This window comes from Patella vulgata, chromosome 2 (assembly GCF_932274485.2).
Source record: "Patella vulgata chromosome 2, xgPatVulg1.2, whole genome shotgun sequence".
Taxonomy (NCBI): domain Eukaryota; kingdom Metazoa; phylum Mollusca; class Gastropoda; family Patellidae; genus Patella; species Patella vulgata.
This window is the reverse complement of record NC_065880.2, coordinates 50,253,946-50,272,253: the sequence shown is the minus strand read 5'-3', so window position 1 is coordinate 50,272,253 and position 18,308 is coordinate 50,253,946. Positions and strand designations below refer to the sequence as shown.

Sequence of the window (18,308 nt, the reverse complement as noted above, 5' to 3'; positions counted from 1 at the left end):
CTTCAAGATAAAAGAGTTGATAAGAAAGATAACTGCAACTACCTGGACTGGAGATGCAAATTGCATATCGTGAACTTTTATGACTAGTTTTGTTAGTCTATACACACATTAAATTTTGTAACAATGTTTGATTGTGATGGTGGAATCCCCCCATCTGATTCTATACCTGAACTCCTCGATATTGACAAGGCAATCAAGAACCAACCATGTGAACAAGAAGTACGCATGGACGTAACAAAATCTATTTTACCAGAAATAGATGATTCTGAAGATGTTAGTAATACTAATAATAAGCAAAACATTGCATCAGACTTAGTTCTAAATTCTGAGAAAAGCCTGAAAACTAACGAAAAGCATCCTGAAGACAAAACCAGAGGTTTGTCGAATAGGGCTTTGAAAAGACACAGGAGAATGCAAAACAGTAAGGAAAGAAATCGGAAAAATAAAGTAAGAACAGTTGAAGACAGAGGATATTCGACAAATATCTTTTCACAAACAGAGTATTATTTTGAAAATGGACTAAGAAAGGTTTACCCCTATAATTTTACTTTCTCAACTCATGCTAAAGAGAGATGGTATAAGAAGACAATATTGGACGTTTTTACTAAAGAATTTGTGGCTGGAACTCCAGAATTCTACCGTCGACACATTGAGTTGGGGAAAGTTGAAGTAAATGGAAAGAGAGTGACAGAGAATTACATAATAAAGAATGGTGATGAAATTTCACACACCATCCACCGACATGAGAATCCTGTACTAGGAGGCAACATTGAAATTATCTCCGACACAGACGATCTTTTGGTGATTAATAAGCCTGCCTCCATACCATGTCATCCTTGTGGAAAATATAGATTTAACTCAATTGTATTTATCTTAGGGAAGGAACTTGGTTATTCTAATCTTAGAAATATATATCGTTTAGATCGACTTACTTCTGGCGTGCTAATTTTGGGAAAAACAGTTGCTAGAACAAAACAGTTAGAAGACCACATTGTAAAAAGGCTTGTTCAAAAAGAGTATGTTTGTCGTGTTGTGGGTAAATTTCCTGATGGTTTAATCAAAGTAGATCAGCCATTAGCTTGTATGCGACACAATTTAACCTTATGGCGAGTTCAAGAAGGTGGAAAAGAAAGCCAAACTTCTTTTGAAAGATTAAGTTATAACGGTTATACTAGTGTTGTTAGGTGTTTACCTCATACAGGGAGAACACACCAAATTCGTGTTCACCTTCAGTATCTTGGACATCCTATTGTTAATGACCCATTTTATAATAGTGAAGCATGGGGGCCAAATAGAGGAAAAGGAGGCATCATAGAAAATACTGAAAAAGAAGTGGCGGATGCAATTTTGAAAGAACATAATGTTGGACAGTGGGTGGAAGGCGAAAATCCATTATACACTAAAAAGTTAAAAGAAATGAAAGCCAAAGAGAGTACAAAACACACAGAAGAATCAATCAGTGAAAGTCAAGAAAAAAAGGGTGATGATGATACATCTGAACCTGTCACAGAATCTAGTGATGCCAATAAAAATCTGATGAGTGATGATGGTACATCTATCACGTTCACAACAGTCAAAGAATCTGATACTCTCACAACTTCTGATACCAATAAAACTCTGATAGACGAAAGTGGAGAACCTCCAAATAAAAGAGTTAAATTAACCAATCCTGAACAATTAGATTTCAGTGAAGAGAAATGGAACGTTGATCCAGATTGTGAAGAGTGTAAACTGAAGTATTTAAATCCATCTCCGGCAGATCTTATTTTATATCTACATGCTTATAAATACAAAGGTCCTGACTGGGAATATGAAGCTTCACTTCCTGATTGGGCTTCTGAAGACTGGAAGGATATTAATGATTAGGATTTTATAACTGTCTTTAATATGGGCAATATGGCACATGTTACATATTCATGAATTTCCATTTTTGTCTACATAGGAAGATTGTTGAAATATGTTGATCAATAAACATTCAAATTTTAGTCAAGTTGATTTGTTAATCCCATTTCATCTCATTACAGTTGACTTACTGTTGACAATTTGTTAACAGTCTCAATTTGAATAATAAAACTAAGAGTTGGATTCTCATTTTGACATGGCAACATCTGGATGTAATATTGTAATACTAATAGTCAAATTACATGAAATAATACTTTTTACTTCAAGTAACAAAGCAAAACATATCCCAAAAGTCAATGCATAAGTAATTAAACTGGGCTGATCCACAAAAAACAATAAGATAAACTTGTAGACTGGATTAACCAGGTACAACAAACAACTGCCATTCAATCTGGACTGCTCACATATTTCGCCGAACAGAACTGAAATCAGTTCATCTAAATTAATGTTATATTAATATGTGCTTTTCGACCCATTTAATGGTTCCAAGGAATAGAGCTATGAATAGTCATTCCTATTTCCCTAACATTACCAAAGCCCCATAAAGATCAGAGGTTAACTGTCATCTCTAGAGCTTGTTGATTAAATCTGATATTAGCTAAAGAAGAATACTGGAACAATTATGTTATAATAATATTTATTTACTATAAGTCTTTATATCTACAACAAAACAAAGTCATATACATGTAGTTGGACGGTTCATTATATCACAGTTACACAAAAAGAATAAATAATGTATGGAATGATTCTTTAAATGATCTATCAATATTAATTTAATAATGGATGTACATATAGTATATACATTTAACAACTTTTCAGTAAAATCCTTGACATTAAAACTAAGTGGCAAGCCAAAACCTATATGATTTCTTGGATATCATGAATATCAAATATTATAGACCTATCCATCAACCTCTCATGTTGTCAATTCAGCTAAATATTTTTAATTTCGTGGGGAACAAAGTTTATTTAAATTTCTCTCTGAAGAAATGCACACATGAATTATTTATGTTCTTTAGCTGTTCAGTATATTCATGTTTAAGCAAGTTTCTATGCCAATAACATTTATAAACAAGCCAACAATGAGGCTGATGTCCCCCGCCGAAATCCCAAAATAAATAGATCACACATATTAATTACATGTAACAGCACATTTAATTTTTTCAAAAGTATCAAGCAATCAAACTGATTATCAACTATACGCTAAGTTTCATCAATCTCTATCAGATAGAATCAAAGTGATCTTGTCCCAAAGCATCGACCAATGAAATTGCTTAACTCTGCTTAGCTTTAGCTCGAAATGTTTATCATTGTACTCAGTCAAGACATTCATCTAATGAACATCTACATCAAGTTTAAACATTCTACCTCAATTAAAAGCAGAGTTGATATGTTCAAAAGTCTTAATTAATCAAATTGATTATCACTCCTTAGCCTAAGCAGAAAAGTCTCATCCTCAAACTTAGTCAAGGTAATGATATAATGAATCTATACTCAGAGTTTCATCACTCTCACTTCATTAAAACTAAAGTTATCGTGCCCCAAAGCATCAACCAATCAGATTGCTTATCTCTGCTTATCTAAGCAGACAATGGTTATCATCAAACTCCTTCAAGGCATTCACCTAATGAACGCCTACACCAACTTTGAACATTCTACCTCAATTAGAAGGAGAGTTATTGTGTTCCAAACTCTCGACCAATGAAATTGCTTATCGCTCTGCTTACCCGGAGCAGAAAATGCTCAGTTAATGCTCATTATCGAACTTAGTCAAGTTATTGATGTGATAAAACTGTACAACAAGTGTCCTCGCTCTCACTTAATTAAAACTAAAGTTATCGTGTCCCAAAGCATCAACCTATCAAATTGCTTACCGTAAACAGAAAATTCTCATCTTCAAACTCCATCAAGGCATTCTTCTAATAAACCCCTACACCAAGTGTGAATATTCTAGCTCAATTAGAAGGAGAGTTATTGTGTTCCAAAGTCTCGGCCAATCAAATTGCTTATCACTCTGCTTACTCTGAGCAGAAAATGCTCATTATCAAACTTAGTCAAGGTATTGATGTAATGAAACTACATGCATACACCAAGTTTCATCATTCTCACTTATTTAGAACTAAAGTTATCATGTCCCATAGCATCAACCAATCAAATTGCTTATCTCTACCTACTCTAAGCAGAAAATGCTCATCTTTGAAGGAGAGTTATTGTGTCCCAAAAAGTGTGACAGACAGACGGACGAACCTATTTTAATAGTCCCCAGCTTTCTTCGAAAGGCGGGGGACAATAAGTCAACAGTGTGGCATTGTCGCCAGTATTAATGCCAAATTTATAGAACAGGAGGGTCTACATAGGACAAATATCAAGTTATTGTGTGTCAAATAACTTTCATTAATTACTTGCACATTTACCTTTTCACCAACGGTCAGTGATTATAACAGAAACTAAGTAATGATATTTTATAGACAGTGATTATACCAAAGCTTAGTCCATTTCCAGCCTAGTAAGTCAGAAACCCAACACACAATTTAGAACAAAGTTATAACATGGCCGATCTGATATTTACTCTGTACATTCTGCTTTGGTTTTTAAAGATTGATGTCTTCATATATTAACATAATAAATACACAACTAAAAGAAGGGCATTGTGGTAATTAATTTCATGTTAAAATAACTTTCATGTTAAATAAACCTTCAATATTTGTAGGTTTTCATTTTTTCAGGTTAAACATTAACTTTAAATATTATGTTTTGGTACAAACTGATCTATAATGATGATCTACACAAAGAAATGTTATGCAACAAAAGCTTTAAACAATTCCACTTTTTCTTGATACAGTTTGTAATATTCACTGGCTAAGAAGTAAAATGGTGTGTCCACATTTTGCATTTCTTTCTGTAATTAAAAGAAAATATATTAAAACAAACCAACACCGAAAATTTAATAGCTAATCTTATTAACCTGTGAACATTAGATATTGTCCAAAAAAAGCAAATGACGATCAGCGACTTAAAGCATAATATTTTCTGTGTAAGCATAAACCAGGCGTGAATTCCGTAAGGGTTATTTTTGGACTGTAAACACATTACTTATACATGCTTTAACAAGATAGGCGCTGTGATCATATTGTGTTGCAATACAATAATATACTTACAGCTGAACATTCATAATAATCTAACCCAGTCTTCATAGCTAATTCCTTTCCTGCTTTAGGACCGACAATTCTTCTTTGATCTAAGTCTATTTTGTTGGCTACTAATGCTCCTAATAATACAATTAAACACATTATATAGTAACTAGATGCATCATTCAATAAAGAAAAATACAAAAAGTTCCATTCAACAAGTTTCTTAAAATAATTCTTGGAAAATAAATCAATTTATAGAACAGGAGGGTCTACATAGGAAAAATATCAGACTCACACTGGGGGGTTATTCTATGTCAAATCACCCAATTGGGTAAACCATACCTCCTTTGATTATGGTGAAATTTGATTTCTGTTTTTATTGTTATTTAAAAAGTTGGTATTCCAAATTTGAGATTGTCGGAGTAACTGTTCCCGAAATAAGGCCCATTGAATTTTGACGATTTTGGTTAAAATGGGAGTGGCTGCCAGTATTCAAATACCGGTAGCTCAGTAACCAATTGGTCCAAAAATGCTGAAATGGTTTTGCTGGTAGGACATTAGGACAATTTCACAAGAATTCCTACTTAGATATTGTATTTGACATACGGCCTGATACAGGTGTTTTAAAGGGTCATTCAAAAAATTGGTTTTCTACCAATATAAAAAAAATTTGGGGTATAATTTTTATATTTGTAAAATCAAGTCAATCAAACATATCGGATGGCAAAATTCAGTGTCTTTGCCCTTTAAGATGGATTATGCATCTACAGAGCCACCATGACCATATAAGAAATAAATGGAATGACCACTGGATGTCTCCTATCCAACAAAATTATAAGGAGCTGTCCCACTTTCACAGGATATTTGTTTCTTAAAAACTATATGCCAATATTTGAAGAAATGGTGTTATATACATGTAACCAGGGGCGGATTGGGGCCCGAAACCAGAACGGGCTCCCGTGTCGAAGCGGCCCCTTTTACTGACCGCGGAGCCCGGGCGGGGGGTCCGGGGGCTCTCCCTCCTGAAAATTTTGAAAAATGAACCCCAAATATGCGACTTGGTGGCATATCTGATTATAATCTCTGTCAAATAATATATCTCATAAATCGATTAATTTAGGCCAAAACCCCGACCTGCAAGTAATTCACAACCATCAACCTGTGAAATTATCATATCGTCATGTTATTAATTAACGTACAGTGTATTATCATTGTATCGTCAAGAGTAAAGAGCCAAGAGAATTTAACTGGTTAAAAAATGGGACTAGTTGAGAAAATTTTGACCATTTGATTAACCAGTTAGGAATATTGAATAAGTAGGAATATTTTCATTGAAAAATGTCTCATTTTTGTTGCCGGGAGCGCTAGTTGATTCCTCCTGTGATGGAAGGCCATGAGACACATTGGTACAGAGTGACGAAAGTAAAATTCATGAAAGCTGCTTTTTGAATTTTGGATTTGTTGTTCCAGGTAAATTATTTTACCTTGACTCCGAACTTAAACATTTGACACACTACATATTGATTAATGAACATAGCATTAGTTCAGATAATGAATATTCGAGTATAAGACTACATAAATTTAATTACGAGAATTGCAATAGCCTCTACATTTTTGTCAGGAGCGGCGGGCGGAAATAAAAATAAAATTTGATCTTGGTCGCAAAAATATAGCTACCGCGAAAGTGTCGGGTGAATCCGATGAAATTTTCGGATGAAATTCGGAATCCCCATTGCAGGATTCCAAATTTCGGCTCACACCCAGCACACCCGGCCCAGAAAGTCTATTATACCAGTCCATTCCAGACTCGAGTGATGGCGTGGCGGCCCGTTAAAGCCACCGGACACATACAACATGATCATCATCATACCCCCCCCCCCCCCCCTATATAATGTTCAGCAGAAATTATTTTTTTAGACGAATTGGACAAAATTATTTTTTTCATTTATTGTCCGACCGGCCTTTCGGGCAAACGCCCAATCCGCCCCTGCATGTAACTCATTTAAGAAAATCCACTGTATGAGTGATTTAGCAAGTAGTATCCAGGTACTTGAGAATAGTGTGGAATTTGGGGACTTTTCACCAAACTTATGGGAATGAAAAGTTTGTATCTATATGAAAATGTACTACAGTGCTTAATTTAATACAGTAATTGGATAACACAGTCCTTAGCAGGGCCTTAAAATTCAGATCTTTTCCTGGTCAGATTTTTCTCACAACATTTTCTATAACTATATTCATAAAATATATCAAATAACCTGGGAAAGGAACATCAGGTTTCTGTGATCTAACTCGTTCTATCCATTTCTCACAACTAGAAAAAGATGTTTCATTAGTCACATCATAAACTACTATCATCATTGATGGGTGATCCCACTGAAAATAAACAACCATATTCATTTATTACACAGAATTCAAAATTGCTTTTCTTGTTTAATATTACTCGACCAATTGTAACTTTAGTAGATAGTACCCTTTCACAGGGAAAACTACTAATTATCTTTGTACTTGTTTACTTACAAATTTCATAACCATATCTGTGAATATTTCCTTTCCTGCAGAATCATACATATACAGTTCCTGAAAAGAGATTTACAAAACAATTGCTGATGTGCACTCAAAAAATTCATGTTATATAATAACAAGCCAACAGTGAGGCTGATGCTCCCCGCCCCCACCCCTCCCTCATCTATTATATTTCATCGAGTAATCAATTACTTACAGATGATAAACAGACCCATTTTAATAATCCCCTGCTTTAATTAAAAGGCGGTAGACAATTGTGTAAATACAAATTTGTACAAATTTAAATGAACTACCTCATTTCAGCAGTTGCCGAGAAAATTGCCTTTTTATACATTGTTATGCTTCATTAATTAAAAGTGCAAGGTATTTGCTAAAATATCACTTTGGTAAGCATTGAAGTTATTAGATCAGTCAGAGCATACACATCATACATAATAAATAACAATTTACAATTTACAAGATCTAATAATTCTACTTTTATTTCCACCAATCACGATTATGTTTAGACATTAAAATTGATTTTATCTTATGATAACTTACTACTGTGTCTTGCGTATCTGGAATAACAACAGGCTTTACCATAAATTCTGCGCCCATTGTCTGAAAGTAAAAACAGTTAAAGGAATATTACCAAATATTTTAACTGTGTCACCAAAATTGGCATTGCTCCTTTCACAATTTGACTATCTAATATTAAAATTTTTATCTATGATTTTAAAACATTAAGATAGGTTGCCAGGCAACGAAACATACGCCCACAGCAGCAAAATCGTCCGAGCAGTCGACAAGGGTTGTCGCATATTTATTCCTTTGTAGGTAATTGGGGGCCTTTACAAGATAGTTCCATAAAAGGTTCTACAAACTGAAACAAGGGTCTCAACTCTGGGGCCATAATCCATGAAGTTATATGGTCCGATACATGCCAATATCGAAAGGAACCAAGATCTTAGGGAGATAAACCTATATTTCAACCTATATATGAAATCGGATAAAAATTGTGATCTGTGGAGTGTCCACAAACAATTGTGGACGGACAGGGGCAACGACAATATACGTCCACATGACAATGTGGGCGTATAAAAATTGTGATCTCTATAGGGTCCATAAGATAAAAACGTGATTTTTCGTACAATCAGGGGCCATAATCCATGAAGTTACGGTCCGATATGTGCCAATATCGAAAGGAACCGAGATCTTAGGGAGATAAACCTATATTTCAAGTTTCGTTGAAATCAGATAAAAATTGTGACCTGTGGAGTGTCCACAAACAATTGTGGGCGGACGGACAGACAGGGACGACGACAATATACGTCCACATGAAAATGTGGGCATATAAAAACCCATGTAGGTTGGCCGGAACTGTACAATGGAGAAAAAAAATGTACAGTTTTCACAGGTATAAGCTGATTTTACTAAAATTGTTGTTGAAAATGATATATAGTATTTACTAATAATTAATAGTACATCTAGCTAAGCTCTACTTACCAATGTGTAGTTTTTAGGAAAGTGTGATCCGTCACTAGTAAATAATTGACAAATAGAGCTTTTCCCAACACCTGCATCACCTGAAAGTACCATAAAGAAATACAAAACAAGAATAAGCTTATCTCTTGTGAAGAGCTCCAACAACAATAGAGAAACGAAATGGGTTTATTGTCTTACTGTTTTTTTGTTCAACTGGCTAATGAAGACAGGCATATGTCATTCAATAAAATACTATACATACATTGTATCTATATAAGAGAAATTTTGCTCAGACGTTTCCACCTACTCTTCATCAAATTCCAACTGTCAATGATTCTTTCATTTGACCTATGTCCTACAACACTGGAATAACTTTCTTTATTCATTGGTATATTCAGTTGTACAAACAGATTTTTTTTAACAGAGATGATTTCAATCACGCGAGGTTTCAATAATTAGGCTACCGGTAGTTTAATTGTTTAATACACAGGACAAAAAAAAACACTTTTTTTTTAAAACCATACCTCAGACAGTACCATATTAATTTTTTTATCTTCTAAGTACATTATACACTGTTTAATCATGCCTTCCTAAAAAAGGGCTTAATTTTAATTTGCCATTCCCATTTGCATTTGGGATAAATTGGTTCACTATTTTGCTGTGCTGGCAGTGGCACTTTCTAATAAAATCCCCTTTCTAACTTATTCTAAGTATTAATTGACAACCTGCAGAAATATCTATTAAAAAACCCCCAAAGAATATAAATGCAGAATAACTCTAATAAAAATAGCACATAAAACAAAATAAGACCCAAAGAACCCAAAACAAAAATGTAACAAGTGGTCGGAGGAGAGTCAAAAGTGTCTCTGACTCTACTGACTTGACTGTTTTGACAATTACTAGGCCTATTATTAGTATTACTTATTAGATCTAGATCTAATATTGCACGTTTTTCAATGAATATGAATGAATAATCTTACCAACAATGATGCATTTTGCTCTAATAACAGCCGGCATCTGGAAACAAAATTTTATGTAACTTGTAAAAGAATAATTATTATATAAATTACTGAAAATCTAGAATTTCTGTTAAGAAACCATCAATCGACAATGAGAGAGTCAAGAGATACTCAGAAATGTTGTTGTCAGGGCTTAAGAATATCTGATCATTGATTGGATAAAATTATTTACGTCGACAGTCAGTGCTCGATATCTTTTCTGAGGAGGTGTGGTAAATGATGTTGTTGTTAAAATTGTTTTACATTATGTACCTCGAAATCGTACATCATTTCATGTTTAGTTTGTTCTAATATTTAATTCATTATGTATGCATACTAAATGGACTGTTTACTTCACGTAAGTCGACTTTATTAGGCTATTTGATTGAATCTGTCAGTTGTGTCATTGCACTTTTAGCAGACATCTCAAAATGGTGGCTTGACATTAAATTTATGTTGTTATTGATAACCATATGCAGTTACAATTGACTACAGAGGAATGTAAATTCTTTTTAAGTTTAGACACCAAGGGAGAAAGGGTTATATAATTGTATTAAACATCTATAACATAGTAACTTTGCATTTGTTAGACATAAGGCAAGATCACACTAATGTAAAAATAAGAGTCATTTATTATAGACTTCTCTAAATCAAATTGGATACTCTTCTCAATACCTTGACTTTGAGGTTGAGTTTATGAGCAGCTTCTAGTCTTTCGGATAGTACAAAAAAACCAAGGTCCTGTGTACATGTACATGATGACGCGCACCTAATAGAACCTTTGGAATTTAAAGGACAATATTGGTGTCAGTCATTATCACATATGTGATAGAACTGGTTAAACATGTTCCAAATATAATTTTAACACAGAGATCATTGCTACGATAGATACATTATGAAGCTTTCAAGAAAGGGAAGTTTCGAACGCAATAGGAAAACACAAGTATATAACTGACTGAAGTGACAAGTGATAAACAGATATATATATACATGTACAGGCGAATTTCTGATAATTTATAAAAGTAATTGAATGTCACTAGATAAGGGAAAACAAGAAGAATAGAAATAGTCCTGCACTCCCTTGTTTTTATTCAGTCTATACTTAATAAAAACATAGCAATGCACAAATGTTTTTCTATTTTTCTCTTGTCTAATGACAGTCAATTATTTTTTTGAATTGTCAGATAACCTCCCACAGTCTCATATAACAACATTTGGAAATCTGTTATCACTCGTCACTCCAGTTAGTTATAAAGAACTCATGTTTTCCTTTTGCGTTCGTCACTTCCCTGAAACACTGCTAGTGCTCTCCCATCTCCCTCATAGCACACTGCATTGTGTATTCCCTTTTTCTTTAGCTCAGTTGGTGCAGAAAAGTAGGATGTCATTTCATTTCAGTTACCCTATAACTCTGGAGCAATTTTATTTATGCTAAAAACTTCCTTAAAGCAAACTACACAGTTGAAATCATGTGTAGATTCTGTCTAAAATCGGATTGGAAGATCATCCATTGATTTGAAAGGTTTCTCTCTAATAATAACACTATTTTAGAAAATTTTGTTAATACATATGTACAAGATTATTTAATACATTCTTCAGTGTTTGGTGAGATCATCTTCACTATGAAGTCTAACTCACAAGTTGATTTATACTGAGGGAGTTATTTTAATGCATAGACCAGTGGTGAGCAAACTTTTTACTACTTGAAGGGCCAAACACAAAGTTTTGAAACAAAGCGAGGGCCAAACAAGGATTATGAAATGTCATCTTATTGAATAAAGTGATACAGAACAAATCACTTTTTCTGTGCTTTTTATTCGGCTCCATAGTTATATTTAGAGAGAAATCAAAGCATGTCAACAAATCAAACAATTACGTAAAATGAAAACAGGCCCAAGTAAGTGACGTCAAGTAGCCAACTACGTCATTAAGTGACGCTGCAAGCTATAAATCGAGCTACAAAGATTATTGATCTACAGAGAGTAACGCCTGTTTAGAGTTTGGGCCCAACAATAAGCAATTTCGTCTTTTTATTTCATTTAGAGATAAAATTACTCCTAAATTTTAGATTTAGGAAACGTCCGGCGGGCCAGATGACAAGGCTTTGCAGTCCGGATTTGGCTCGCAAGCCGTAATTTGCCCACCACTGGCATAGACGATAGATAACAAGTGCACAATTATTAATATATATTTTGAAACCAATATTTTAAATCTTTTCCAGATAATATCAATATTATAGAAGTAATACATGTATAATGAAGAAGTTGCCTGATAATTTTCCTGTATTTCAAGAATCATTGTGATATGTTATTAAATTGATGATAGAAAGTTAACTACTATGTCTCAAGTGAGCACATTCCTACCAAAAATATTCCCACACAGAGAAATGCCGTGCAAGCCAGCAAGCAGTGTTCTCACAACCTTTGAAACATCTAATAGATATGTTCAGTCAAACCTTGCTTATGATGTGTTCAGGGCAGTGGAGAATGGGTCATTGACATTGGTACGCAATGTTTTGTTATCTCGTCCAGATCTGGATTTAAATTTTCACATCAAGGATGTGACTCCACTCTCTCTGGCCTTGTATAAACGACACTTTGACATTTTTAACATGTTGATTCGACATCAAGAAAAAACACGGCGAGTTGACCTGGATGTAAGCAGTAAAGACACGCTAGGGAGAGTTGAGCCTCCAATTATAACAGCATGTAGAATGCATTTTTTAGAAGGAGTTTTTACATTGGTTGGTGCTGGAGCAGACATTAATTCAGTAGATAATTTGGGACACACAGCCTTGTGGGTAGCAGCTAGACGACAAATGCCAGATCTTGTGGATTATTTGATTATGAATGGTGCTAGTGTCAACAAAGTGAATAAATTTCAATACACCCCTTTATTGGCATCATTAATGTACCATGTTAGTTCAATTATTGTAAAAATGTTGATTGTTAATGGAAGTAATCTTGGTCCACATTCCCCTATCGAACATTGTGCTTTGTTCTGGGCAGCTAAACGTGGTAATATAGAAATTGTTCGACTAGTTATAGCTGCTGGTGTACCCCTGTCACAGATAAGAGCAGTTAAAATGGCACTTATGAACAGTGATATAGATCCAGAAATAACAACTCTATTAGACATAGATTCAAGAACCCCGCCTACTTTACAACATCAGTGTAAACGAATAATAAGAACTTACATTGCTAATAAAAGTATGGGGATTTACTTCACAAAGCATATTGATGGTCTGCCACTTCCGTCGAGTCTCAAAAACTACCTTGCTCTTGTTAGGTGACCTGTATGGTGTCATGACCTGACACTATGTGTATTATGGTAGCTACAGAATGTACATTATATAAATATGGTTATTATCATTTATTACATCAATTTTGGAAGTGATTAAAGAATGTGTCCACGATTTGTTTCTAACACTAAACCAGATGTTCACTATACATGTATGTGCAATACAGCTAACTAGTTAATCTATATGGTGGATAGATTCTTAAGTCCGGTCCAATTCAGACCTTGGTCTGCAAGAAAATATTTCAAAAATGAAATATGTTTTTAAGTTTATATTCTAAGATCTGATTTTATGAGCGTGTGAATGCGTTAGATTTCCGCAGTGTCCATAAATTTAATGATTTCTAAAGAGTGTAATATGTGTATGAAAATGGACATTGTGAAAGAAATTCAAAGAAAATTGACATGGCTTCATATTATTATTAGAACAGAACTGAATAAATTTTAATAAAGACTCAAGGCATCTTACATATTCATGTTTTGTATTTATTTGTTTTTCCAGAAAACATGATGGCATAGTGAATCAGATAAATTATGAAAGTTTTTTCTGCATGATTGATTAGATGTGCACATTGAAATAATAATTGCAGGCATCAAAGCTTCTTTCCTTCTAAATTTTCAAAGCACTGTTAAACTTTTAGAATGTTTAAATCATGTCATAAACCATTTGAAAGTCATTGCATGACACTGAATAACCCCTAATGTAATTAAAGGGGAAGATCAACAATTTTCAACCAGGTTTCCATGAATCTTAAATATATATTCATACATAATCCCCTCTGTAACACAAGCAAAAATGTTTTTGTAAGCGAGAAATTAGTTTTTATTAAAACCTGAAGTGGTGTAGTTTGTTCTATACACTCACTGGTCCCTATAGTAAACATAAAAATTAATTCTCGCTTACAAAAACTTTTTTACTTGTGTTACAGAGGGGATTATTTATCAATATACATTTAAGGTTTATGGAAACCTTGTTGAAAGTCGTTGGTCTTCCCCATTAATTATATTGTAGTAGTCATTCCTATGAGCTTGATCTTTCCCATTAATTATATTGTAGTAGTCATTCCTGTGAGCTTATCTGTGAAGCTTACACTACACTAATAAACATATGTACTATTATTTATGAATATTGAAACGTACAATTTTTTTTAACAGAGATATATCAATCTGAATTTGATAATAAATATTCTATGATAATTTTCTTAATGCCTGAGAATAACCAATTTGATTAAAACACAGATCCTATTTCGTTTCGTTTTTTTATAGTTCAAAACTTTGTTTTACTTGTCTTTACTACACTAGGATCTGGAAGAGTTGTTATATAACATTACCCGTGTTCTGGATGATGTGAGAGATTAGTCAATGAAACGGTCTGTTACAGAGAGTTTTTTGCGCGAGGTGCACAGAACTTTGGGTAAACCACTAGAAACGTCAACGCTGATGTCATAGTCATAAGGTCGAAAGCTGCTTGTATGACACCTGAAGCGACCTTCCACTAGAACTGGTGAGATCTTCATGTAGTGTAGGCCATCGGAAGTATAAAAAAACAAAACAAAATATAGATCTGTATATTAATCAGATTTAGGAATAACTGAATTATCATCTTATTGAGATTTCTCTTAGATTTGGATAGTACCGTACCAGACCTATTTCTAAAATTATCTTCTTATTCTAATTGATGCATCATTTTAAGCAATAGGAATCCCTTGCAAACTACAATGAAATCAAGTCAGCTCCAGAGAAACTTTTGATAAATATATATAATCTGTTCTCACAAGAATGAAGAAACAAGACTTTTATTATTAGTAACAGAAAAAGTGTAGGAAAAAAATAATAGGACCATAAATCGAAATTTTAATTTTAGAAAAAATTCTGTTATTGACCAAATGTGATTCTACTTATGTAAAATCGGGGCACAGATCATAGAGTTAGTGTTTTATAATTTTATTATAATTTTTATGAGAGAACATATATCTGAGAAATATTTGTGTGACAGATATATGGTGCTGGTACAGTACAGACTATGTATAATGATGATGTCCTACAGCTTTTTCTTGTGTTAGATGAGATCAGATCCTATCATAAAAAATGGAAACATAATATATTTATTTAAATAAAATGTAAAGTGTGTGAAGGGTGTGTGCATAATTCTTATTTAGTATCAGAACATTGCTTTAAAAATTTTACTTAATCGCTTTAAATTTACAAGTGCTTTGAAAAGAATTGTATACATCTTTTCAGTTAATGTTCAAATTGGGGGTGGGGACAGTTTGTCGTAGACACAATCACAGAGCATGTCCACATTTATCTGTGGGACATTATCAGTCACACATTTAAGACTGTATTGTATAAGATGGTGATATATATTTTTATTATATGAACATTATTATTTTATATTGTGTATTAATGTCAGATACATAGGCTTATATGTCAATGATTTGTATTTCCATTCCACATAAATAAGTGGAAGGGTTCACATTTTTGTGTTTGTTTTGTGTAATTTTTTGTTAAGATTACTTGTTATTGTTTTACTAATGAAAAAGTTTACTATTGTTAATACTGTTACAGACTAATTTAAGTTAATGAAATTGATTTTCTTTATATGTATAGTTGTCACTTAAGGGTACTAAACAGATCTGCTTTTAAAATAGCATGATATAACTTTACTCACATTCAGGTTTTCAGTACAAAAGACAATATAACAACTCACTTTGTGATAAACTTAATGGTATATTCTCGAGACTAGATTTAAAGTTTTCTCACTAACCCTTGTCATTACTTCTATTTGGTTTTTTTTTTAACCCAATTAATGTAGCAACATTAATCCTGATATCACAAAGTTACATTTTATTTGGTTTACTTTAATGTCCATTTAACACACCTTTAATGTCGGTGTTTTTATGGTTGGCTTTAAATGGCTAGTATAGGCTCGTCAGCTAATCAAATATTGGCTCATGAATGGAATGGTATAATTGTGATGATACAATTTACCCATGTAACGGAGAGATGATCTAATGGTGACATTAAGGAGACTTGAGAAACCTGTTTGATGTCCAATTGATGACCTAATAGAAACATATAGGATGCCTGCGAAACATGATCGATATCCAACAACAGTTTGACATTTTATACACAATTAAAGCTCCAGCATATCAGAATAAAGATTAAATATCGAATTTAAAACCAAACATAATCAAACGAAAAAGGTAGGAATATTTTCAAATTGGATTGATAGCTTAATAACTCATCAAGAGACATTGCAGACTTCCACATGCTAAGTTGGACAGTACCAGAAATTAAAAACCCGAGATCTATATTGAAATTAATGCGACTGTTGGACTTTAAAAGTTTTGCTTTATGATATAATTTAAAAAAAAAAAAATCTTTTGGCAATAACCATAACGTGTTAATTTCTGTTGCTACAGCACTAACATTTATATTATTAAACACTATTTATCTGATAATTAATCGAAAATGCAACTAAACTTAATTAAGTACTATACATCTTTCTTTAGTTTAATTTGCCAGTTAATCTTTTATTTCTTGTGGTATGATTATTTTAAAATATTTCATATTATTGTCTCCTGTTATGGTTATTTTTCATCATTTCATTGGTGTTAAGTGTGATGACAGACTGTTGTTGAATTGATTCTCTATAAGATTGCCTTTAGAATTGTGAACTTGTATGTATTATGTAAACTAACTGTGAAGGCTATGTTTTGTTTTGTTTTTTCAACAAAGTATACATGGTATTTTGATCTTGCTTAAATGTATTTATGCATTCCGACATGGAGAAAGATATGGTACAGTATGTATGTATGTATTTGTATGATATAATATACTATCTCTCATGGGTGCTTTTGTGCAGTAATTATTAAAATCAATAAAACTTTCAAATAATATTTATATTGTTTATGTCATTAATAAATAATGCCTGGATGTCCCTCAATAACTAACTTATACTTCATTCCCTCAACCGGTTGTACATGACAAGGAGTAGGGTTGCCTGTCCAACCTCGTGGGTTTTCTCTGGGTCCTCTGGTTTCCTCCCACTTCTAAAAATCCCTACGAGCATGCGAATTATTGAATGAAAATTGAACCATATGTTAGTCCCGAAATGACCTAGTTTGTGTCGAGTGGAGCTATGAATGATTTACCTCTTTTGAGATGTCATTTGTCTACAACATACAGAATGTTCATGTTGCATTAGATTTGTTTTGCACTATCCTGCCAGTGCCAGAGGATCAAGTACCAGTATGCTACTGTGTTTCTACAGATTTCGCTAATGAACCATTGTGTCTATTCCTTATGGTCATACTGATCAGAGTATATTTGTAGTTTACCATATTTTATTATATGAGTTGCCATATGTGCCTTAATATTAGGATTATTTGCCCCATTTGTCAGTATACAGTGCCCCATAATAGTTTTTGTTTTGTTTATCCCACTATCAATCGATAGTAGTGGGAGTTAAAATGTAAAAGAGATGTATTTATGGGTACAGGATTGTTTAAAAGTAGTCAAGTTTTAATTTTTCATTTCTGTGTAAGCTAAGCAACTGTCTATGGAACACAATAACTCTGCTTTTTATTTAGGTAGAATGTTCAAACTTGGTGTAGATGTCCATTACATGAATGGCTTGACTGAATTCAATGATGAACTTTTTTCTGCATAGACGAAGCTGAGTTAAGCACTTAAGAACTTGGTAACTGCTTCTCATTAAGAGGGAGTGATGAAATTCTGTGTAAAGTTTCAATACCGTCCTTAAAGTATCTAAGTCTCTAACTCAATATCATACAAAGTCTTACATGTTGAAAATACGAATTATTGGTCAATTCAAATCAACATTGATGTTGTGATCTTACCAGGAAAAAGTAGGCTTCTGATATCCAATATTTAAGACAAAATAAACATTTTACCAGTGGTACACGAATCGTGTACCGTAGTGCGTTTCAGCGTCATTTGTAACAAGTGACCAGAAAGAACGAGG

The 18,308-nt window shown here is 33.3% G+C and overlaps 3 protein-coding genes across 4 annotated transcripts; 2 read left to right on the top strand and 1 right to left on the bottom strand.

Annotated features, from left to right (window-relative positions):
* Positions 1-13: 13 nt before the first annotated feature.
* On the top strand, positions 14-1,985 carry LOC126810023 (uncharacterized). Its single transcript, XM_050534938.2, has one exon. It carries the CDS (start codon positions 124-126, stop codon positions 1,864-1,866), a length of 1,743 nt encoding a protein of 580 aa, XP_050390895.1. The 5' UTR covers positions 14-123; the 3' UTR covers positions 1,867-1,985.
* A 537-nt stretch (positions 1,986-2,522) lies between these two features.
* On the bottom strand, positions 2,523-10,159 carry LOC126810032 (intraflagellar transport protein 27 homolog). Its single transcript, XM_050534950.1, has 7 exons — positions 10,004-10,159; positions 9,045-9,124; positions 8,100-8,159; positions 7,554-7,613; positions 7,292-7,409; positions 5,061-5,170; positions 2,523-4,801 (listed from the first exon to the last, which is right to left on the bottom strand). The coding sequence occupies exons 1-7, from the start codon at positions 10,038-10,040 to the stop codon at positions 4,700-4,702; spliced, it is 567 nt and encodes a 188-aa protein (XP_050390907.1). The 5' UTR covers positions 10,041-10,159; the 3' UTR covers positions 2,523-4,699.
* Positions 10,160-10,231: 72 nt separating this feature from the next.
* Positions 10,232-17,220, top strand: LOC126810029 (putative ankyrin repeat protein RF_0381). 2 transcript variants are annotated; one of them, XM_050534948.1, is made up of 3 exons: positions 10,232-10,379; positions 11,621-11,704; positions 12,243-17,220. In XM_050534948.1, the coding sequence occupies exon 3, from the start codon at positions 12,360-12,362 to the stop codon at positions 13,311-13,313; it is 954 nt and encodes a 317-aa protein (XP_050390905.1). In that variant the 5' UTR covers positions 10,232-10,379; positions 11,621-11,704; positions 12,243-12,359; the 3' UTR covers positions 13,314-17,220. The 2 variants fall into 2 exon arrangements, with proteins under 2 accessions (XP_050390905.1, XP_050390904.1); XM_050534947.1 differs by lacking the exon at positions 11,621-11,704.
* The last annotated feature ends 1,088 nt before the right edge of the window (positions 17,221-18,308 follow it).

Bases quoted from the DNA above. Each gene is read 5' to 3' on its own strand.
- LOC126810032 (XM_050534950.1), bottom strand. From the start codon at position 10,040: ATGCCGGCTGTTATTAGAGCAAAATGCATCATTGTTG. The intron at 9,125-10,003 runs GTAAGATTATTC...TGGTACTTTCAG, and splicing joins AGCAAAATGCATCATTGTTG to GTGATGCAGGTGTTGGGAAA. The intron at 7,410-7,553 runs GTAAGTAAACAA...GTTTATTTTCAG, and splicing joins CAGATATGGTTATGAAATTT to TGGGATCACCCATCAATGAT.
- LOC126810029 (XM_050534947.1), top strand. From the start codon at position 12,360: ATGTCTCAAGTGAGCACATTCCTACCAAAAATATTCCCACACAGAGAA.
- LOC126810023 (XM_050534938.2), top strand. From the start codon at position 124: ATGTTTGATTGTGATGGTGGAATCCCCCCATCTGATTCTATACCTGAA.